Source organism: Mastomys coucha, unplaced genomic scaffold (genome assembly GCF_008632895.1).
Source record: "Mastomys coucha isolate ucsf_1 unplaced genomic scaffold, UCSF_Mcou_1 pScaffold21, whole genome shotgun sequence".
Taxonomy (NCBI): Eukaryota; Metazoa; Chordata; class Mammalia; order Rodentia; family Muridae; genus Mastomys; species Mastomys coucha.
The window spans coordinates 151,629,010-151,653,654 of record NW_022196904.1 but is presented as its reverse complement, the minus strand read 5'-3'; the positions used below and the strand labels follow the sequence as shown (position 1 = coordinate 151,653,654).

General features: G+C 36.5%; 1 protein-coding gene across 1 annotated transcript; it reads left to right on the top strand.

The window, feature by feature from the left end:
* Positions 1-4,667: 4,667 nt before the first annotated feature.
* Anxa1 (annexin A1) lies at positions 4,668-21,001 on the top strand. The gene is made up of 13 exons (XM_031389900.1): positions 4,668-4,809; positions 10,590-10,669; positions 10,771-10,879; positions 11,256-11,350; positions 12,115-12,228; positions 12,887-12,977; positions 14,616-14,695; positions 15,338-15,394; positions 16,563-16,656; positions 17,261-17,356; positions 18,272-18,330; positions 19,673-19,795; positions 20,660-21,001. Exons 2-13 carry the CDS (start codon positions 10,604-10,606, stop codon positions 20,714-20,716), a joined length of 1,041 nt encoding a protein of 346 aa, XP_031245760.1. The 5' UTR covers positions 4,668-4,809; positions 10,590-10,603; the 3' UTR covers positions 20,717-21,001.
* The last annotated feature ends 3,644 nt before the right edge of the window (positions 21,002-24,645 follow it).

Sequence of the window (24,645 nt, the reverse complement as noted above, 5' to 3'; positions counted from 1 at the left end):
CTATTATAAATAAGGCTGCTATGAACATGGTGGAGCATGTGTCCTTATTACATGTTGCAGTATCTCTTATTAACAGAATCTGCATTTAAAACCAGAATTTTACACAGTGACGTAATTACCTTAGTCCCGAGAAGAGTAACTGCCAATCTCATTGCTACTGTTAAAGGTATTACATGTTTATGAACATTGCATAAACCATCCCAAATATATCAGTAACATGCTCTGTAAGAAAAAATTGCTGAAAACTTGAACTGCCAACTCATAAAAAGAATAAAGTTAATAGCAATTTTCAGTGACATACATGGTTAATATGTGTTCCTGTGTCAAAGAGCACTTGGCTTTATTAGTTATTGGAGAAAGGCAAACTATGACAATGCCACAACAGCAGAATGCCTAATGTGAAAAAGAAATCACTAATAAATTGCCAGATTTCTCATTTATTACTGATTAAATGTATAACTTGTTAGAATAGCTTTGAAAATTCCGTGGTAGTATTGACTAGAGTTGAATGTATATATACACACCCCATTACCTGGAGACAGTGTCAAAGATACATATCAGTGTCTATAGCAGCATAGTTTATACTAGGTAGATGTTAAATGTTGCTAATATTCAATGAAGGAGAACTCTTTAAGTAACTTGGGATTTACTTATTGAACAGAAGCTATGGAGAAATACACAATAATAAACTCATAGCAATCATACACACACTCTTAGGATTCATGGATATACTGCATGGAAAGTGATTGGGATGTATAATTCCTTTATTACATACATTTTTGAATTTTATAAGATATGACAAATTACAGAGAAAGCTGTAGTGAACACTTCTATCCAACAGCAAGATATACTGAATGTTTCTTGGCTTCAGAATGTTTTTGTTTATTTATTTGTTTGTTTGTTTTAAAGAAAACAAATATGTAAATGTATGGAAAAAGCCATATTCACACTCTGCATCATTCCTTTTCTTTTAGTTGGACTAAATTATAGGTTTATAACACATGCTATTGTAAAACAAAATTTGACAGCCTAACATGATACTGAGTGATTTTTATTTCCTTTATATAATTCTATTTTCTTTCTATTTTTAAAAAAGATTTATTTATATATTGTATGTAAGTATACTGTAGCTGTCTTCAGACACTCCTGAAGAGGCTGTCAGATTTCTTTACAGATGGTGGTGAGCTGCCATGTGGTTGCTGGGATTTGAACTCAGGACCTTCAGAAGAACAGTTGGTGCTCTTAACTGCTGAACCATCTCACCAACCCCTCTTTCTACTTTTTAAAAAAGTTTTATTCATCTTATGTGTATGAGTGTTCCATCTGCATGTGCACTTGAATGACAGAAGAGGACACCATATCCCATTACAGGTGTGACAAAAATATATTTTTTCTGTTCTGTGATGTTAATAAAACTGAACTATAACAATATTAATAATAGTGCCCCTTAATAATTCCATGAGGGGTGAGAAGAAGGAGGACTAGCAGGAGAATAGGAGAGGGAACTATTTCCTTGTATTTGACATATTTAGAAGGCAAGGATAAAAACGTCTGGAATGTCAGTTCTCAAAGCTGCTTTATCTTAGAATGTTAGAGACTGAAACAGTGATTTCCATCTGCTGTAAACAGTGGGCGAGAGGAGGCTGTAAGGAGTTGGGGATCTGTGTTATGATCTTTGTGATTCTATGTGCACCCCATCTTCCAAAGGAGCCACAAAGCTCAAAGAGAGCTCAACAATAGTCAGGAAGCCCTGCCCTAAAGCCAATTTTTTTCCCATAACTTTGTTTCCTTGTTAGATTTTACCTTAGAGGAAATGAAATGAATATGCTGTGAAGAAGTAATCCATGTGGGCTGCTCCTAAGTCTTCCCTTGCCTTTTCCTCCTGTGTTCTGTGGTCTAGCTGTTTGTGAGTAGGTGAGGCTGCTGACTCATTGCCTCCAAGAAGCAGCAAGGCTGGTGAGTCAGAGCTTTGGAGCTGGGGTTGTGGTTCACTCACGAGGACTGTTTAACCCGTGCTTGTCCCTGAGGGGTCAGTGGTAACATTCTTCCTATGGTCTTTATTTTCATAAATCAGCTCGAGAGTACCAGGCAATGATTGTGTCCTGGCAAAAGCTCCAGTGCTGTTCTCGGGACATCCCATTCCACATGACTAATCTTTTCCCCTTGTTTCATTTGAGAGTTTCCTGTCTTCACATTATAGCTGGAAACTATTTTGGGAAGTATTATTTTAAACATGGTTTTTGTCTTAATTTTACCATAGTAATAAGTACTGAGTTGAGCTTTGCTATTATGAATTTTCTACATTTCAAACTCAAATATATAAAGCATCTCAACTTGCTTTATGGCCTAGGAAATAAAAACTAAACAAAAGAAGACTTCATGTCTCTTCTACGATGTTAATTCTATTTTAAATTCTTGGATGTTTTCATTTCATAATGCTATCCATGTGCAGGAATGCTCCAACATTACTGTTACCATAGTTAGTATAAATAAAAATCGATAAAAATGGAAATTACTTTGAGTTTATATAATTATCTTTTCCCTTCTCAGTTGACAACATAAATATGATGCTGAGAAGCTAGTTTGCATCTGTCAGGATCAATTTTCCATTATGTCAGTCATATTAATTACAAGTCAATCAGTTGATTTTTATTTTTGACATATACATGCAGCATGTATCAAAAATATCAATTTGTTTTTTCTTAAGCATTTACATTAAATGGCCATAGTATTTAAAGTCACACTGGCTTCCTTGAAATTGGCATTGAATTTTCAGTATGTGTCATAAACATTGCTAATCTTAAGATAGTATCTCCATTGACTTTCTATTATTTTCTTTCTACTTTTTCTTTCTCTTTGACTTCCTTTTTTTTAAAAAAAGGACCTTACACTGTAGTTTAAACTAGACTATTAGCCACTGTGTAACCCAGACTGAACTTGAAGTCATGGGAATCCTGCTGTTTCAGACTCCCCATTTCTAATGAGCTATCATTTTTGGTCTACTGAATAATTGATTGATGTGCGTGTGTGCATGTGTGTGTGTGTGTGTGTGTGTGTGTGTGTGTATGTGTGTGTGTGTGTGTATCTGTGTATGTATGTGGGTACATGTGCGTGTTTGTTTGTGTTTCTGCGTTTGTGCTGTGTGTGTATATTGTGTATACATATTTATAGCAGTGAGAGGTAAAGCTCAGGTGTCACCTACTTTTTTTCTTTGAGACAGAGTTTCTTGCTTGGCTCTGAATTCACCAATTAGACAGAACCGGTGCTCAATAATCCTCAGGGATCCATCCGTCTCTAGGTCTCAACTAATAGGCAACACATGCCTTTATGAAACGTTTTAAAATTCAGCTCTGGGTATCAAACTCAGGTCATGCTCATGTGGAATGTAGCTTGCTGAAAAATCATTTGTTGATTTTATAAATATGAAATATATAATTACCTGGAAGCCATGTGAATAAAAGAAAGGACAAAAGGACAAAGTATGGAAGTACATGAGGGCTGGAGAAATGGCTCAGCAGGTAAGAGCACTGGCTGCTTTTCCAGATGGACTCAGCTTCAATTCCCAGCACCCCTATGGCAGCTCACAAACTGTCTGTAACTCCATTTCCAGGAAATCTGATATCCTCACACAGACATGCATGTAGACAAAACACCAATGCACATAAAATAAAACGATAAATAGATTATTTTTTTAAAGCACGCTGCAAGCAAAATCTTAGTGTGCAAAGTTCAGAGGAAACAGCAGCTACTATTTTCTCTCTTCGTTTGTTTGTTTGTTTCTTTCTTTTAGATTTTAAAAAGATTGAAGTGAATCACATTAAGGTTCGAGGGGGGGATCCCTTCTTGACATCAGGTGGTACATTTCCTCTGACACCTCTTGTGTGGTAGTTGCTAATCCATTAATCCTTACTGTTCCCTGTCTTTGCTTCTTGCTCAAACCTTCTACAACAGCAGGCCTCTATTTCTACTCTGTTCATGTGGTTTGAGTCTACTCAAAAATTAAGAAAATAGGCTCTTCTTTAATACTAATGTTTTTATTAAATGTCACTGTAATTACATCTTTAGCATTGGTTATTGAAAATGCTGAAGTAATCTGGAGCTTCCCGCATTTCCTGTTTCTTAGTTATGCTAGTTCTTAGCTCCAAAGGCTTGCTTGCAAGGCAGGGGCATTGCAGGTGAATCATAAGAAAAGTAGTCATTATAGAATCACGTAAAAACCTTCAAATAAGTCATATTTCAATTGTCTATCTACACTTTGTTGAGAATAAGTAGAGCCTTGGTGATATAACTCCAACATACAAAAATGGTAACAAATGCAGAGAAATAAATTAAATTAGGCCCTCCAAATCATATAGTAATGAGTGCTATGGCTGAAATCAATCCCTCTCCTTCCCTTCCCTTTTCCTTTTCTTTTTTAGTTTTGTGGTTAATGTGCTTAATTTTAAAGGCGTTCCAGTAAGTTCCTTAAGATAGGGCAGGGAGCTCAACATAGCTGAAACTCAACTGCACTGTACCCTTCCTGGGAGGAATAAAACCTCAGAAGGAAGAGCAGGAGGAACTCCATGATTCCTTTTGCTTTCTGTAGCTGAGTTGGTTCCCGGAGTAGTTTTGCAAGACTTGTTTCTCCTTGGTTTTGACCAGGGCTGAGCCAGTTCTTCAAACAAAAGACAGCCAGTTACTAACTTCTGGTTGCTAGGTGTGGCTTCAGTTCATATCCTATAAAATCAGGAGTCCAACCCTCCACTTCCAGTCCGAAACCATCTGAGCAGAGCCTCTCTTCAGTTCCCAGGAAGACAAGGAAATACAAAGGTAAGGCTTAGCTTACCTTTTACAGAGTTCTGCTTGCTGTAGAAACTACAAATTCGGGTAAGAACTTGTTTGCTTTGCCTGGGGCTTCATAAGGAAGTGCTGTTGACTGCTGAATTCAATCACAGGATTTAGAGTTTGTTGCAATTATTATGTCTTAGTAAATCTTGCTGCAAAATTATACTGTGTATTTATCTTCTGGACATTACAAGTCATAAAGTTTTACTTTTTTTTTAACTAAGAAATGCATGTCTGAAACTTTGGCAAGTTTACTGTCCTGCTGATGAATTACTAAAAGAGCACAGAGAACGTGTGCTCTGGCAAACTTAGAGTGAGGATTTTTTTTTCCTTTTCTCTGGAAAGGCTTTCCAAAGAGCAGTGAGCTTTGTGTGAGCCCAGTGCTGGATTGGGAGGCAGGTGGGGTCCCAGAGAAACCAGAAGTGGAAAATTCCCAAGAACTATTCCATCATGGAAGGCTTTCATAGCTAAAAATATTTTTCTTTAATAAAACTAAATGAATCCCAGCCTCTGAGTGGTCTCCATGCCCTTTTTAATTAACGTTTTGGATCAATGTTATGTTTACTCATAGTTTAAGATGGTCCGCTTATTACTCGTCTCATTTAAACAGGGAGTGGCCACATTCCCTCCCTATAATCTCTGTGTCATAGACAGGCTTTTCTGGTGTATGTTCCAAAACTTAAGGGGAAAGCAGATTTTTTTCCAGGGTGAGGTCAGCTAGATCATCCCACGGAATGCTGCAGGGCCCCTACAGAAACTCTTTTGCCTAGTGACATCTGGAGGTAGCAGAAGATAAGGAGATAAACTTGCTATAGTGGAAAAAAAACTGCACAGCATTGGCTCAGATTGCAAAAGAGAGAGCAGATGATCCCTAACTACTCACGTGGCTCATTACAAATGTGCCTTCAAGGACTTTCCCCTTAGCTCACTTAAAAATGTTAAGGACACGTCTTATCTTCTAATTTCATGGGTGTCTGTTAAAAATGTGCTTCTTCTTGCCATGGATGCCTCAGTCGTGTGAATCCTGAGAAACCAATGCCCCTAACATTGAGCAGGGCCTGTGCTTTGCTCGCTGCAGCTCAGTCCTGTGTCAGCTGATTCATATGTGGTAAAATGCTGGTTTCCTGATTCTGAAATGGCTTCTTCCACATTTCAGAAGTTATGTGGTTTCCTGAGCCCAGAAACACACCTACACCTCCTAGTTCCCTGATATGAGACCGCTGCTCTTGTGACCATAGCAACACTCTTTAAAGAAGCACCTAAAGTCAGATGCTTGTTAAATACTTTCTCAGTCAAAAACTTCTGCAGTGCTGATATCTGAATACAACATGAGCCGGACAGGCTTACTTAGTTCCCTCTAGACCTACCAATTTGTTACATATTAAAGTCAGAACAAAACAAACAAACAACAACAACAACAAAAATCTCTATTGATCCTTAGTAATGAACCACGAATAATTCTCAAAGTTGAATATGTCTTTTTTTCTTTAAACTTGCACACATTTATCAGAACAATCAAGCATCCAATCTATCTAAAACCTTTAGGTTAATTCCTCTTTGGACTCAAGGTGAAATGTAAGCTAGGTGATTTGGAGCTACAATGGGTTTAAATGTTAAAATGTCTATTTTAACATTCTCATTTTATACATTAAAACCACCTGAAGAAGTTTCGTGTGTTTTGTGAAGTCAAATTTCCAGTTAAAGAAACAAACAAACAAAAAACAAAACAAAACAAAACAAAACAAAAAAAGGCCTATAGCACCATGATATGATTCTTCTATTTAAAATGCTATCATTATGGATCAAATTTTGTTGGTTAAATCTGTGTAGTTTTCTCCCTATGTGCTGTTTGTTTGTTTGTTTAATAAGATTTATTTGTTTATTTAGTGATAATTCATAATGTCTATGGATATCCAGAATTCCAGGTACTTTATGAGGTATTGCAGATCCCAAGCGAATGGTCCATGTCTTCGGGAAATACCGCTGTGAGGATCAGATGCCAGCATGAAGACTTAATGCATAAGGGCATGAAGCTATTGGATGGGTAGAAGCAAGATGCTTTCACAGGTCCCCCAGTGCAGAGCTGAGTACCAGTGAGGCCATCATGGAGATGTGATGGAGCCTTAGCTTAGTCTTCATCAAATAGCAGTGAGTCAGGCAAAAGACAGTGGTGTAGATGAGGTCAGAGCATTCCAGGCAACAGAAACTCCCTGTGCAGAAGCCTGAAGCAAAATATCCAGGAGCTACCTATGGCTAAATGGCTTTTTAAAAGTGATGTCATTGTATATTCTAATTATCTCCTCATGTGGCCATTGAAGAGTCTAATTATCTTCTTTGTGTGGGTAGTTGTGGAAAGGGCTTACAAAACACGTATTCAAGGAAGAACTGTACACAAAGCAAAACCAGGTGAAAATAAATATCCTGAGGCTGCAGTGAAAACTATTGAGTCTCCAATAGATTCTCTGTCAATGAATCTGGATTGCAAGTGGATTAAAAGTAGTAGTGACCTTGTTCAAATCTATTTACTAATTTAAAAACACACAGTATTTTGTACTCAGAAAGCATATCTTTATATTATGACTACTGACACTACTCGCAGGATGTTTGTCTGAAGAGGACATCACATATAAAAATGAGAGTGGTGACAAAGTTATTTTGTCAAAAAAGAAGTGGCTAGTGATTAGTGCTATCATTGTGAAACTGATAGTCCTCCTATAAACCACACTGCTGTCATCTCTAGGGGACCTATCTTGTATTAATAAGTAAGTTACTCAACAAGATTTTCTTCATTTTGTGCTTTGCAATTAACCCAGAAATCATGTCGAAACCAGGAAGGTTTGGTAAGCCAGCAAATTCAGCTGCTTTCCACATGATTCTGGAAGTCACATTCCATGACACTCAGTAAGAAGCGTGAAGATGACTATATACATATAATTCCACAAAAAGGCTAATTCTTAGACATTTCCCACTTATTCTACATATAAGGGGAAATTAATAGACAGTGCCTATTCACACACACAAAAATGTCAAGTAAAGAAAAACTGTGAAATAGAATCAACTTCCATGTGAGTTATTTTAGAATTAGCTCACTTTAGTCCTGGAGATTAACTTGGATTGAGAACGTATTGCTAACTAATTGAAGTATGTGTTGAGATAAAGCAATATTATATTAAAACAAATAAGATGAAAGAAACAAAATCCTCCATTTAATTAAGTTTGTCTCCATGAGAAATCTAAGTGATAAGCAGGGAGAGAAGTTCAGCTCTGAATCTGCCTGACATTCTCCCTGTGCTATCTGAACAGTGCTTTGTATGTAAGCCGTTCTGTTAATGAAGGTTAATAGCTTTGGCACTTAACAGACTGTGATAAAATATACTTTTTTTTTTTAAAGATCAACGAACATCCTTTTGCAGTCCTTAAACTTTGCCAAGTGCTAGAAGCTGACTCTAGAATCCATTTTCTTCTGCCGACATTCGTGGAGACTATCCTGTTTCCTTTGCTTTTCTGGCCCTTCCTTCTGGCCTCTGCATATACCGCAGGCTAGAACAAGGATACTCAGAAGATGCCGGTTCAAAGCTGTCTTCTCTAAGGATACTCTTATCAAGCACGTTGCTCAACCTACTGCTTCTTGTTCTGTTGCACAATATAATTAACAGAGTTATTATTTCCTTAAGTTTTCTCAGTTTTCAGAAAGAAAGTTGTGCACTATGCTCTTGTTTTTAATTGTGCTAAAACCATGAAAGCATAGTACTTTCATAAACTCCCTAAGATCAGTATGAAGTTGTCATACTCATTTTTGATTTTAGACTACCCTCCAGTTTGAAGAACTTTCTCTGTCTTAACTGAAAACAAGAAAATTATTGATTTTTTTTTTTTTTTAAAAAAGCAAATGATCAGATCATTTCTTTTGAAGATTCCATTTTACTAGGGCTTGGGCGTGGTGGTTAAGATAGCAACTCTGAATGCTGAAACGTCTCCAGTGAAGCAATGAAGCTGTAGGTGTGCCAACTTGGCAGTCAAAATATGAAATACTGTGTGGCAACAGCATTACACCAGATTCAACTATAGCGGGAAGTACAATACCATGCATGATTGCATATCATGAGCTTACTTTAGGGAATAGCTTTGAAGGCATTGATGTGGGAACGAACACAGTCCTTTGGTGATTGCCTTTCATACAAATGACAAAATAGTAATTCGAACAAGCTCCATCATCGTTAGGTACAGAATGTTCCTGTTTCGAGTATTATTTGCCTCTGCCATTTAATCTTGTTACTTGAAAATGAATCATTCTTCTAGCAGATACTGACAGAAATACTTTGTCTGGACATGTTAGTATGGGACAGCTTTATGAATTTTACTCTTCCTAAGCTTTATGGCTACATATCATGAACTGAAATCCCAGAGATTATCTTTCCACCCTTCCTCAAAGGCATTCACTGTGCAATCTCCAGAGGGTGTCAGAGATAGATAAGTGTAGATGCTGAATACCAGCTTCAAAAACAAAATATATACTCTGGCAAAAGGAATCATTGATTCTATTTTGTGTTTGTAGAGAAAACAGACCAATGGTTAGCATACTTTAAGTTTTAAAAAGATTTTGTCCCATTAAATACAAACATTACCAAGCTACAAGCTGTGCAGGCAACTTGAGACACCCTGTATGATAGTTGCCAAAAATGTATGCATATTACAGCATTGCCCAAACGCTTCTTGTTAGAACAGAGGCAAAACAATGATCAAATAATCCTTTCCTATTTGTGTGTACGCATCCAAGAATAATGTTTAAATTGCTCAAATAGGAAGAAATGTGAAGATAGTTATCTAGACAAATAAGTATACACCGAGCAATGAAAAAGAAAGAAAAGAAAGAAGGAAAAACAAAAGGAAGGAAGGGAAAAAGGAAGGAAGCTGGGTTTTTTGAGGAAGAAATGCATAGACTTTTAAGTTGATCCAGTCCTGGAGATGGTTCTGGATTATTTTACTTCATAGAAAGAAGCAAATTTTCTCTAGACACGCCTTTGGCACAGGTCCTAATTGAGCCCACACAGGTGCTTGCATGACATACTGAATTGTCTTGACTTACTCTTCACCCTCTACTGTGATTCCCCAAGATGTGAAAAAGATGCTCCTCCTAAAATACAAATGGGATCACACTGTTTTCCATTCACACACATAATGATGTTGCTCTGAGCTGTGGAGATACATGTAAATTCCTTGTTGCCACTTCTATTGTCATTTCTTCCTCTAGCAAACTTCACACAGCCTCTCAAATATGGCAAATCTTCCTCAGATTTGTTTTGACTTATTTCAAGAGTGTCTCTGAGGCAGCACTTTCAGCCAGAAGTTTCCTTAGCCTTTGTGCTTTTAACCAGAGAGCACAGACCAGCTTCAGATTCCCAGAGGCAAAGGAAGATGTAGCAAAGCGATTGCATCCTCCTTGCTTAGCATCTCTGGGTGGTCTGTAAATTTAGATCAGGCATGTGATCATCAGCACTTCTCCTCAGACCCTATACTTAGGTGTGAACCTTAGAGGGCAGGACTGGAAAGACCAAGAATATGGCTCATTTCTCAGTAGAGGCTGTGAGTTTCATTTTAACAGTAAGAACAGTTTTTTAAAACACTGTACATTTTATGTTACACCAAAGAATAATCACAGCAAACAAGGACAAGTTTGCTTTCTATTGTAGTGTCTCGAGGGTAAAGGGTAGTGTCTGTCGATGTTGACTTTATTATATTAAAGTACCTATTCACTTTCTTTCCAGCTACTTCTTTAAAAATGTCAGTGGTGTCAGAATTCCTCAAGCAGGCCTGTTATATTGAAAATCATGAACAGGGATACACGGTAAGTAGTCAAAACATTATGAAGTAGTTACCATGTTAATACAGACACCAACATGAATGAATGAATGAATGAAGATTAATTCATGTCTCTTGCACACATAGCAAGCTGTAAAATCATACAAAGGTGGTCCTGGGTCAGCAGTGAGCCCCTACCCTTCCTTCAATCCATCCTCAGATGTTGCTGCCTTGCACAAAGCTATCATGGTTAAAGGTGAGTGTACTTTCATAGAACCTCCTCCTGACCATTTCATAGAAACTACTTGAACAGATGTCCATACCAGCCGGTTTCTAGTACAAATCAATGCTTAAATGAGCATCGGTGATTACATTGAGCGTCTGAATGTATCTGGAGTGCCGAAGTACAGAAATCATTGATTGGCTCTTCATTTTCTATTCAAATGGATGAGGTGTCATCTTAGCATTCTCCAGTTTGATGCATGCTGTGGCATTCATTCATTTCCCAGGCTGATGTAATTCTCTTTCCCAGCTTTGTTAGGAATGTGCCTTGAGTGCCGCCTTGATAACTTTCTGTCAATGGGGGATGATTGAGAGAATTGATGTTGAGGCCTCAGACCTTTTGTTTCCAGGTGTGGATGAAGCAACCATCATTGACATTCTTACCAAGAGAACCAACGCTCAGCGCCAGCAGATCAAAGCCGCGTACTTACAGGAGAATGGAAAGGTAGGGAGAATGTTGATCATAGACGTTCAGTTTGTTCAGATTCATGTTTCAATGTGCTTCTGAATCACATATTTTCAGTCTTTCTATATTAAACACTGTTAGCCCATTACTCCCAAAATGGGAGTCACAATATTTGTCTCTTTTCTTGCAGTAGGATCACTTTTTAGCAAATTTCCTCAGTTCAAACATTGGCCTTCTTGCCATAAAGGTTTTTAGAGGTGAAATTCTATGCTAGAAGCAAGCCATCCATTTAAGCAAAATAGGCATCATAATTATGTTGAGGAACAAAGAATGTGTCCTTATTGAAGTGCATTTTTTTTTGGATGTCACTAAAACTAGAATGAGCTGCTTTACGAAGAAATCTAAATATTTTATGCAACTCTATGTTGCAAGTGAGCTTTATATCTCTTGTGGCAACTATAGATAGTTTCTTTTTAACTGGGTGCCATAAAAAAAAATGAAAGGTACCTTTTTTTTTTTTTAAATTATAGTGTTTACTAGACCAATGAAAAGCTTGCGGCAGCTTTGTGTTTTGAGTTCTGTGATTCCTTTCCTGTAAGGAACACTGAGAACCCAATCCTGTAGGAAGTTAATATCGGATGCAGTACATTTCATCTAAGCTCTCTACGTTAAAGGACAGGGAGGACATCCTAAATATCCAACTGGTGTTTAGCATGGATGAAAAGAACTCTAATGGATGTCCTAAGTGAGATATCACTAGGAGTAAGACTGCTAGGAACTCACTGATCTTTTTGCTTTTCCAGCCCCTGGAGGAAGTCTTGAGAAAAGCCCTGACAGGCCACCTGGAGGAGGTTGTTTTGGCTATGCTAAAAACTCCAGCTCAGTTTGATGCAGATGAACTCCGTGGTGCCATGAAGGTAAATTATTCTCACTACCTCTACCCCATGGCCAGGCCCCCAGCAGTTTTTGAGATGTTTTATTTGAATGAATGTTTTACTTGAATGTATTTATGTCTATATATCACCTGTGTGCCTGGCACTTTAGGTCAGAAGAGGGCATTTGATCCTCTTGTGTTGGAGTTATGGATGGTTGCAAGCCACTATGTGAATGAGAGGAATTGAATCTGGGTCCTCTGCATGAACAAGTGCTTTTAACAGCCGAGCCTTTTCACCAGCCCCCCTCAATTACTCTTTTAATGAAAAACAACTTTCCTAAATAATTGTGCAGAACAAATCTGTGTGTTACTATGACTGAGCCTTCGTTATCTACTACAAGACTATCAATCAGAGTTCAGTGACTGAGCAACTTAATGATTAAATGAATCAATCAGTACATACATAAAAAAATAAATATTGGAACTAAGGTTTCTCATGCATTTAAAATGCATAAATCAAATATATGTATTTTTAAAATTTTCATCCAAAATACTAAACATAAACCTACTTTGCTTTAGAAAGATGTTATATATTTTTAAAAATATGGACAAAATTTACTAAATGACAAATTACAACGAACTTTGTGAAAGTTGATTTCTTGAGTGAAAAACTTTAAATGTATTTTTTTCTTTAAATGCAGGGACTTGGAACGGATGAAGACACTCTCATTGAGATTTTGACAACAAGAAATAATGAACAAATCAGAGAGATTAATAGAGTCTACAGAGAAGGTCAGGCCCACTATCTGAGTACCTGAGTTGGACAGGAAATCAGATAAAAAATACATTTTTTGAAAGTTAGCTATGGGTGGTGACTGTGTACGATTTAGAAAGCCTGCATTCTAAAATCATCCCTCCCTGCTTGGTTCAATATTCCTGGAATGCAGGGTGAGGTGCCAGCAAGAAAACACATGCCCCAACCCACTACTAAACACTAATGGTTGTAAAGAGAATTGGATTCAGAGCATTTTTGGACTTAGATAACTTTCTAAAAACATTTCTACTGTTTGTGCTACCCAGTGTTTTTTACTTTGAAAAGACTAAATAATTAGAATAAATACTTCTGATCAGGACACTTTCCATTCATCTTTCTAATCCTTTGTTGGGATTTTTTTAAAAAAAATAGCTTTAATATGTATGCTATATATACCATATGCTTATATACTGTAGCTGTGTTCAGACATACCAGAAGAGGGCATCAGATTCCTTACGGATAACTGTAAGCTGCCATATTGTTCCTGGGAATTGAACTCAGAACTTCTGGCAGAGCAGTCAATGCTCTTAACCACTGGGCCATCTTTCCAGCCCCTTTGTTGGGATTCTTAATTTTACCATGAAGAGCATAAACAATTCAGTTCCTTTTCTCTCTGGTTAGATAGATACTTCTCATGAGACTATGGGTGGCTCATTGGACCATGAGGCCATTAGGCAATGATTCATTCCTCCTTGATTTCTGGTTCCTGGTGATTTTCCTGTTCCTCTGAGCTGGTGGCTTCTTGTTTTGTTTTGCTAAATTAATTAATTTTGTAGAGAATCTTTCTATCTGACTCTCTTAGCAAACACTCACGGGACAACACATTATTGCATTGCACATTGTTCTCAATTTAGCACATGAGTCAAAATAAGTAAGTTTTCAACCACATTTTCTACAGTTCTTACTCCAATACTGATGCTTGCCTTAGAGCCCTTTGTCATTAATAATTCAAGAGATGTAATTATTAATGTGTTTGATTAAACACACTCTACAAAGACAGACATTCACATTTTCCGATGATCCTGAAGACTTAATAGCTTCAGGTGCTGTATCTATTTCATTATAAATTCAGGTATTTTTTTATTAAAGTAATACATTTGATAAATAAATGGATGTGTATAGAAATTAGTTTTAAATAACTGCACATACACATAAACAACTGCCATTGAACATATAATATATATCAAATATCAATAAATAGCCAATATTCAAGCAAGTACTGCCTTTTTTCCTTTTAATTGCTGATCTAGTCATTCTCGCAAATATGTGTGAAATGTCATGTTTCAAAATGGCTTGGTAATGTGTGCTTAGCAATTTATTCTTGGTAGAAACTATTTGTGACTCTGAGTTTCCATACACAGCATTGCTCCTTTTTCTTTCATTGTTCTGTAGGCAAGTGTTTTATAGTCTTAACATTTTAGTGGCTCTCATTTTTCCATTCTCATAAAACACATGCAACATGAGTTACATGTAACATGAACAGAGTTACCAGAAATATGTAACTTGAGTCATTCAACCTTGTAACACAAAAAATGGGACAAATGTGTAAGATAGTAGTTATTTGCATCATTAGTTTTTAATAACTTACTACAAAAGTTACTTTTCTTGTCTCCTAGAGCTGAAAAGAGATCTGGCCAAAGACATCACTTCCGATACATCTGGAGACTTTCGGAAAACCTTGCTTGCTCTTGCCAAGGTATAACTTAAATGCTCTGGAAATGTGTTTGCTCTTATACTCAATAAAATCTTAAGAGTTGTGTTAAATTTCTAGGAATGAGAAATCCTCTCTTCAAATTACTATTGCATCATTGATGAGCCATACTTGTATGTATTTGAGGGAACAGTGTGATATTTTGATACACAGGATGTCAATTAATGGCATAAAATAATGTCTTTGTGTTCTAACTTCCTACCACTTTTTTAGTTGAGGCATTTAAAGTTTATCTTCTGATCACATAAAGATATGGACTATGATACGGATTACATTTCCCTTACTGTATAGTAATATCACAGTATGCTCCTGCTTATTAGAGACTGTGCCCTTTCATTAGCATCCTCCAGACCTGTGTTTTCCACCCTATTGTCTCTGCTCATTATCAATTTACTTTATGCTTCTGTGGGGTCAGATGTTTTAGGAAGCACACCTAAGTGAGCTCAAGCAAACTTACTCTGCTCTGTCTTGCATGAATTCCTCAGTGCAACACTGTTGGAGAGAATAGATGCTGTTTTTCACGCTTTTCCCTCAATGGTTATTGTCTGATTTTAAGAGAATCAATTAAGCATATCTTGTGATTACATCCTACAGAAAGTCTTACAATATATTGGTATATTTTTTCAGGGTGATCGTTGTGAGGATTTTAGTGTGAATCAAGATTTGGCTGATACAGATGCCAGGGTAAGCAAGGATATTCCTCCATTCTTACTTTCTATGTGTGGAAGCAGATCTCTAGTCCTCAGAAAAGCCAATGCTTCCTTAATGCTCATTTAATTAGACACAGATTCTTGTAGCCCAGGGGTAGAAAATGTAGTCTTTGTGATTCCAGTTGATCTTATTATTCAGAAAGCCAATGATGAGTTAAATAACAAATTTGTCTGTCTTTCCCAATAACTGTTGGGTTGAGAACACTCCAAGTTTTAACTTTGTTGTGTAAGAACATAACTATATGTAATCCCAACCTCTTGGTGGGTACTGTAAGTTGCTATCCATTTGAAATCCTATTTCCTCTGTCTCCCAGTTGCTGGGACTATAAGCAATCATCATTATGCTCAGCTAGGAAAGGAAATTATTGCTGAGTAAAGTGAAATCTAGTAATACATTGAACATTTTGTTTTAACAGAAATTGTGCAAACATATCAAAAATAATGATGTGTAATTGCCCCAATAACAATTATTCTTAATTATTTTTGCAAATATCTTTTAATTTCCAGATTATTAGGGCTTCTTTATATATATTCACAGAGACTACATGATTAATATGGCTCAGGATTATGATAGAAATTAATATTTTAGGCTTTTTAAAACAAAAATGACAGAGATCATCATTTTCATTTGCAAAGGAGAATAACTCTATTTAAATTATTTCCTAAGACTATATAGCTTTCAAATTTCAGAGTTGAAATTTGAGTACACAAATCATAGCATCAATATGGAATATCCTTCAGTAGCAAATAAATGTGTGAATATAGAGAGGAAATGCAAGACCTAGGCAGCAGTTGAATTTTCAGTTTATTGATACTAATTGCTAATAATTTCTTTGAGCAATAAAGAATAGAAAGAATCCATTTTAAGAATTCCTTGAGTTGTCTTATATTCAGAATAATTTTAAAACAATTAACTAAGCAAAGAGATATCCTGAAAACATATTGTCAGTTTTTCATGCTTACAAAATGCCTTCAGAGATATGCTGACTTTATTGCCCTGTCCTCACTTTCAAGAAAGGCCAACCTCGGTGCTGCCTATCATATTGAGCACAGAGTAATTGCCTATATAACTTTGGTTAAACATTTGTACGAGTTTGTCATTCGGTGCATGGTCACATGGTTACTTATCCATTTCTTGACAGGCTTTGTATGAAGCTGGAGAAAGGAGAAAGGGGACAGATGTGAACGTGTTCACTACAATTCTGACCAGCAGGAGCTTTACTCACCTTCGCAAAGGTAACAAGAAATTCATTTCTCTGGATTGCGTTTAGAGAGAATTACATGTTGCTTATGGAGGAGAAGTGAGGGGAAGGAAAGAAAGAGGTCTTTCCCTATGAAATGGCTTTAGTGATGTTGCTCATCTATTGCTGTATGTCTATTGGTCAGCTTTGATCTGCTACCATTCACATCACTGAGAAAATATTTTCTCACTTTGGAGTAAGGAATATAACTATTTTCACTATTTCTATTCTTCCAAAGTTTGGAGTAGTTATGACACGAGATATAAATAAAACATAAAAAAAAGAGAAAGACAAAAAATGAAGGAGAAAAAAGAAAAATACTCCAAGGGTCTAAATAAAGGGGAAAAAATGTGCTTGGTCCATAAACAAGAGCGAACAAGAGAAAATCTCCAAATTACCAATGATTAAGAGCTAAGATATAATCTCTGAATCTTTTGGGAAGACGTAGTGTGAGAACAGGAGTGCAAAGTTCGTTATTGTATACCACCGCATGAGTTCAGTGTCCCCAAGGAGCCCATGAGTCAGTTACCCTGATTCTGCTAAAGTTTTCTATTAGACAGGATGCTTTGCACAAATCTTAACTTCAGTTTCCCATTCAGTGTTTCAGAATTACAGAAAGTACAGTCAACATGACATGAGCAAAGCTCTGGATCTGGAACTGAAGGGTGACATTGAGAAGTGCCTCACAACCATCGGTATGTAGACATAGCACAGGCAAAGCTTCAAGCCTGAAGCTGTATGCTTGCATTTCACTGATGCTCTATAAAACATAATGTTAGAAAAAAATACCTGAGGGGATGATACATCTTGGCATCTATGCTCACACTGAGGCAATATGCAAGACTGATGATGAAATGCTAAAACTGGAAGGCTTTTCTTTCTTTTATCTTTTTCTTTTTCACTTTTTTTTTTTTTTGAGGCAGGGACTCTGCGTGTAACAGTCCTGGCTGCTCTTTAACTCACTCTGTAGACTAGACTGGCCTTTAACACACAAAAGATCCTCCTGCCTTTGTCTCACAAGTGCGTAGATTAAAAATGTACCCCACCTTACCTGGCTTAGGAAAGCCCTTTTAATGAAACATATGCTCTTTAAGATATGGATATGCAGAATAAATTTTTGAACCCCTGTTTATAAGGCAATGCACAAGGTAAGACATACCTCTTGGGTCACTATGGATGGTCACCAAGAGAAACTCATTGAATTGCTGGCATAACTACTTGTATAGTCTTGAGCAAGGCCTGGACAAGCTAATTTAGTAGCTATGGGTTAATTTCTAAAAATATGAATCTTTTACATGTCTCCCAGAGACATACACTGGTTATGTGGGCCATGGTTGTGAATTTCTAAGATTCTAAGAAGCCTGACCTCTATGCTGGTTTCTCCATACCCACAGAGAGGAGAGTATATTCAGGGTAGAGTCACTACTGAATATTGACTAGAAAAAGGATGCTGAAGCCACCTTGTGGAAAGTGACTCCTTCTTCTAATAAACTAAGCATCCTACACTAGGCAGAGGGACAGAACTCTTTTTTCAAAATTATTTTCTATTTTTTAAATGTGTATGTTCATTTTGTGATGAATATTTCAACTGAAATTTGCATCTCTTACAGTGAAGTGTGCCACCAGCACTCCAGCTTTCTTTGCTGAGAAGCTGTATGAAGCCATGAAGGTAGTGTTCTACTTATAGGCTTTATTCAGGGGAGAAATTGTCTGCAGATAGAAGAGCAGAGAGCTTTTTGCTTGAAAAATCTCATTACGTATATTTCCTTTAAAGAACATGACTACTTTATTCAATTTGAAGGGAAACATGCTTCTGCATTAGAATGTACTTGTTGGATTTGGTGCACTTTTAGAAAAGATATTTGTAAAGATGGTTACGAGTTGAACTGGCAAGAAGTTTATAGGTGATTTATATTTTACTTAAAACCCAAATCACTAAGAGAAGAATGGTACAATCCCTCTTTTACCAGGTGTGATTTTAATAATCTACTTCAACCAAGATTGTGAGCTTTATAGGCTTCTACTTTCTGGCTTTCTTTTGACATGCTAACTGTGCTGTCTTTCATGCCATAGACTCATGGGGATATTTTAAAATATTCCATGGTTAGAGAAGTAGAAGGTGGTATTGAGATGCATTTGAGATACTTGAAAGGTTTCATCAAGCTAGGAAGTTGTGGTAGAGGAGATTGCCCCAGTACTTGTATTTTGTGATGTGAAGACAAGAGTTATGACATGATCTTCCGTTTGTAACCCATGTGTATGGAAGCCTTAACAGAAAGAGAGAGTGATGGAAAGATCTAACAATATGAATAATTGAAGAATTCTGTAAAATGATATGTATATTTGTCATTTTTATCAATTCAGGCAGGTACAATAGATATACTTGGATAGTAATTAATTATCCCTCCATTTCCCTTGCCAATTGCTTTTTTTCTTCCTTCTTTCTTCCTTCCTTCCTTCCTTCCTTCCTTTCTTCCTTCCTTCCTTTCTTTCTTTCTTTCTTTCTTTCTTTCTTTCTTTCTTTTATTTTGTAATTAGCTTGACAGTCTAAATGGGTATAGAATTATAAAGGACATTGTATGCCCTTATAAGATGGTTCATTTTAAGAGAAATTGTAGACAACTGAGATTTTAGAATAGATTTAGATTTATGACTTCAGGGAACAAAACATTTTGCTATTATTTAATAGTTGAGATACAGCAAAGACTAGATGATGGAAAGCCAATTAAAAATCTGCAAAAACCCTTTATACCTTCTGCTTGTATAATTACTGGTTTCTTGTTTCATTCTTTCATTACCACTGTTCTCTCTCTCTCCCTCTCCGGTGTGTGTGTAGATGTGTGGATGTGTGGTGTGAGTGTGTGAGAAAGACACACACACTCAAGGAGGGGGAACAGGTAGAGGAAAGGAGAAGAGAATAGCATATAGGGGTGATTTAACTTTTTTTGAAAGCCCAGTGTCTTTGTTGAAAGTTTTCCTACATGTCATGAAACCATGATCTGTTTGCACAGGGCGCTGGAACTCGCCATAAGGCATTGATCAGGATTATGGTCTCCCGTTCAGAAATTGACATGAATGAAATCAAAGTATTTTACCAGAAGAAGTATGGAATCTCTCTTTGTCAAGCCATCCTGGTATGTTGTGTTTTCTATCATTTCACCTTATAAAAGAAAGCTCTTTATGCAACATTTTCCAAAAGTAGAGCTGATGTGATATGCTCAGCCATGCACTGCATATATAAGAATAGCTCAGTTTTTTAGTGTGAATGAGTCATAAATAAATTAAACTTCACATAATTAAATCTAGATTACCAAAGAACTAAGTGCATTTTGAACCACATAGAAATATCTAGTCTTTTGTGCATAAATAGTTCTGGAATATTTCAGAGTTCCTGGCAGTATTGATATATGTCATGATTGATTTTATAGGTAAAACTGAAGGATTAAAAGTTTAGTACTAAAATTAATTTTTAGTGTTTTACTTGTACTTTGCACTTTTTGCATAAGATGTTCAAAATATATGTTCAAGTCATGTATTACAGTATTAGAAAACAATACATTGCAAAAAAGTCAAGGAAGCTGATCCTACAGAAAGATAATTATTTATATTCACATTATATATATTTGAAAATTAAAATAAATGAAGTTCAAATGAGAAAATTATAGGCCCAGAGCTCTTATTCCTTTTGTTGAATGATTCAGATATTTGCTTATGTGGGGCATCAAATTATATAATACTTCAATTAATTATGTTATATATTAATACTTAGAAATAACTTGTTCTAATATACAACAATTAGTTCAGAGTAGATTTTCTTCTGATTCTCCTCTGGAGAACATTTAATTGAGATTTTTAAATCATAGCTATAGTATACACTGTAATGTATGACTTGTTTTGCAACTGACTCTACAAACACCATGCTATATTTCCAATTAAAATATCTTGTATTCATCATGATTTTGCAACATGTCAAATATATTCTTTTTTTGCACCAACAGGATGAAACCAAAGGAGACTATGAAAAAATCCTGGTGGCTCTGTGTGGTGGAAACTAAAACCCCAACTACTCTGCAAGATTCTGAGGAGAGCATCTTTTAGCTGTTTCTCTTCTGTCACATGGGCTTAAGTAGGAAAGTTGCTTTAGCAGATAAGTCCAATTACCTGCTTTGAATAATATAGCCTATAAATACATTTTACATCATTCCTCTGTACAATAAAGAAATACTTATGTTGTTAATTATGTTTATTCCAAATTATAAATCCCTGTAAGCAAGTCACTTTGGCACCATTCCTGAGAAAGAAGTTTACATAGACGAAAATAAAACAATTTTATAAGACAATTGGTGTGTCATTGTCTCTCCTTTGCGATTTTCTTTATTTTTGTTCAAGTAATCTAACGGCTTAGTTTAACAAAGAAGAGAAATCAGTTTTCCCTACTTGAAGATAATTTTGTGATTTTGTGAAATCACCAAAATTTGCCAGAAAGCTTAGTTAAATAACCAACAATTTTACCAAATCATCAGGACACAAAAAATTAATTGACAAAAATGGCTTCTCTGAATATAAATATTAAGCATGCTGAGAAAGACACGTGGAAGCAGTCTATTTCACAATAACATATAAAAAACAATGTAGGACTAAACCTAGCAAGGGAGTATTGAGGTTCCTTCTGGTGCTATGTGTTGTAATGCTAAATACTGGCTCCCAAGGTCTGGTTGCCTCCAGAGTTGAGGAGATCCTCAGGAACACCAAATGATGCTATGCAACCTTGCTCCCTAAATAAAAAGTATTGGTTGAATAAAGTTGCCTACAGCTTGGCAGAAGAAAGATAGAGGCTGGGTTTCGGTTCCAAGGCTTTGGATCTGTAGCAGAGGCTAACTGGGAGGAGAGAAGAGAGAAGAAGATGCCATTATGTAGGTGGATCATGAGTGAACATGTCCATGAGGGCAGCCAACTGGAGTAGGAGCAGCCTAGGTGGAACATGACAAGTTGTATTTTGAGGTTATTGAAAGGGAAGTAGACAAAATAGCATAGAGGGTAGACATTTTTCCAGCTCTAATGCTTTTAAGGTTTATTATAAATGTAAAGGTTTTATGTCTTTTATTTGAGGACTAAATAATCTATGGTGGATTAGATATTTACTACAACAAGGAAGCTAAAGGAGACCTACATGGGAAATTTTTAATCAGCAGAGTTATAAGAAGACACTAAAAGAGGAATATCCTCTATAGTCATGGATTGGTCGAATTAATATTGTGAAAACAATAATCCTACCAAAAGCAATTTATAAAATGATGCAGACCCAGTCAAAATCTCCATTCTATTCTTTGTAACAGAAACACACACACACACACACACACACACACACACACACACACACACACGCACACATACACGACACACCCTAAACAAAACATCTCACCACCAACAAAAATCTCCTAAAATACTTATGGTACCACATAAGACTCCAGGTAGCCAAAATGCTCCTAAGCAATAAGAAGTAATACACCAGATTTCAAGCTAGTTACAGAGCTACGGTAGTAAAAACATCCTTGTATTGGCCTAAAAACAAACACATGGATCGATGATACTGTTGCAAGTAATTTTAAAAACATGCTACTGCCTTTCCCTGGAGCTGTGTGACCTTGGAGTTGTTGCCCTGCTCCGGCCCTTCCTCGTACCCTTTTGCTCCTCCCAACTTACCTTCACCAAGCCTCTGTCACAGACCTGGCTTCTCTTTCCTACCCAACTTTGCTCCTGGAGGGGTCTCGTTACATTTGAATTTGTGGATAAAAAAAAAAACACACAGTGAACTTTATTACTTTGTAACTTGTCAGCTAGCACAATGGCTAGGCTCAAATCTTCTGCCCTAAACTTATCAGCTAGCCTGTATCAGCTAGTATCCGCTGACAGTCTTGACTATCCACTGGAGGCGGAGGCTGCTGGTTCTAGTTCCCCTGTGATCTTAGATGATTGTTTCCTTTCTCCTTCCAAAGTCTGGCCCAAAAGCCTCTTCTCCTTTCTTCCGTCTCCTTTTCCTCCTGGACCTGGAACTCCCACCTGATCCTTCCACCCAGCAATTGGCTCTTGGATTCCATTTTTTTTTTTTACCCCCGCACCCCCGCCTTTTGGATTCCATTTTTGACCAAATCAAGAACCAATTAGGAAACCAGACCCGTACAATCAGCACTTCCCCCTGCAAGATACAATACAGAACATCTAATTACTAAGACTACAAAATTTAAGAATATTTGAGAAAGGTGCCAAAAAATATACACTATAGGAAGGACAGAGTCCTTAACAAATGGGGCTGGCACAACTTGCTTATCCAGATGTAAACGAATGAAATTAGACCTGTATTTATCACAGTGAACAAAAGTGGGCTCCACATGGATCAAAGAACTTAATGTGAAACCTGAAGCAAACACCAAGACTGCTAGAGAATAATATAGGAAGTGTCTTCTAAGGTATGGGCACAGAAAAGACTCACTCAGCACTTCATTTGCTAAGGAGTGAAGGGTCAGTCATTGATAAGTGGGGCCTCATAAATCTAGGAAGCTTCTGTATGCAAATGAAACCAACATCAAGTGAAAAGGAAGATCATACGGTAGGAGGGAATTTTTGCTACATATACATCTGTGGCAGAGGATTAACATCTAGAATATAAAAAGAACTCAAAAGGTACAGAATTTAGAAAGCAAATGATCCAATTAAGAACAGAATGCAGGTCTGAATGGAGAGTTAAAAGGAAGAAATAAAATGGCTATTGAATATTTTTTAAGATGTTTGATAACACTAGCTCCTAGGAGAAAGACAAAAGTACTTTGAAAGTATATGATATCTATTTGTGATATCTAAACTTTATAAAATATTTTCCTCACAGTAGTAGCCTATTTTGCTATAATTATCTGCATTTTAACACTGCTATTATAAAAAGAATGTAGTTTATCTTCATAAAATAAATAAATATTCCTTTTAGAGAAATAAAAACTAATAAAAATAAAAATAACACTGTCATTTACTCTGACTTGAATAATAATGGCCAAAGTAATGTAGCATTAAATGATAGCAAATGCTGGTGTGGATGCACAGAAAAAGGGGCCATAATTCATTGTAGGTAAAACTGAAATCAACCCAACCCCTATGGAAATCAGTGTGGAGAGTTCTCAGAAAGCTAAAAGTAGACCCCTTACATAACTCAGGTACTGTGCTCATTGGTGTATTTTAAAAGACTTGATATTCTACCACAGATATTTGTTCAGCAGTGTTCATTACTGTTCTATTCACAATAGATAGAAAATGAAACAACCTAAACAGCCTTCAACAGTTGGATGGATAATGAAAAATATGGTACATAAACCCAATGGCATTGTATTAATATGGTATGGCGGTTTGAATGAAGAAGCACACCATAGGCTCATATGCCTGAATACTTGGCCCCTAGTTGGTGGAATTCTTTAGAAAGAATTACAGGTGTGGCTTTTTGGAGGAGGTAAGTCTCTGGGGTAGACTGCTGTTATCCGGCACAAGTAACCTATTAGCTTATCCCTTTGTTATTTCAGAAGTCTCTTTTCTAGTATTTTTTGAAACCCTACCTCACCCCACACCACAAACACACAGTCTTTGTGTGGTAAGATTTGCTGATGTCAATTAACTTTGGACCTATGCCCTCATTTATTTTCTCTACTTCCATAAGCGAACCTACTCATTGTCATCCATTTACATATTTTTCTCATTGCCTATCTTAGCACACATTCTTTAATACAATGACTACAATCACAATGTATTACAATCAATGACTAGAATATAGGTCAAGTCACTGATGCATTTTGGTCTTAAATTAGCGTCTCTGTTTTTATTGGATTGTTTAGATATTCTATAGTGCTAACAGCAGAAGGTGCATGTCACTTTCCCTCTCAACACTGCATTCCATTAAATACAATGACGCAGGTAAATAAAATAGTAAATGAATTACAAATGTGAA

Excerpts from the sequence above, each read along its gene's own strand:
- Anxa1 (XM_031389900.1), top strand. The coding sequence starts at position 10,604 with ATGTCAGTGGTGTCAGAATTCCTCAAGCAGGCCTGTTATATTGAAAAT. Across the intron at positions 10,880-11,255 it reads CAAAGCTATCATGGTTAAAG|GTGTGGATGAAGCAACCATC; the intron begins GTGAGTGTACTT and ends TTTTGTTTCCAG. Across the intron at positions 17,357-18,271 it reads GAAGTGCCTCACAACCATCG|TGAAGTGTGCCACCAGCACT; the intron begins GTATGTAGACAT and ends CATCTCTTACAG.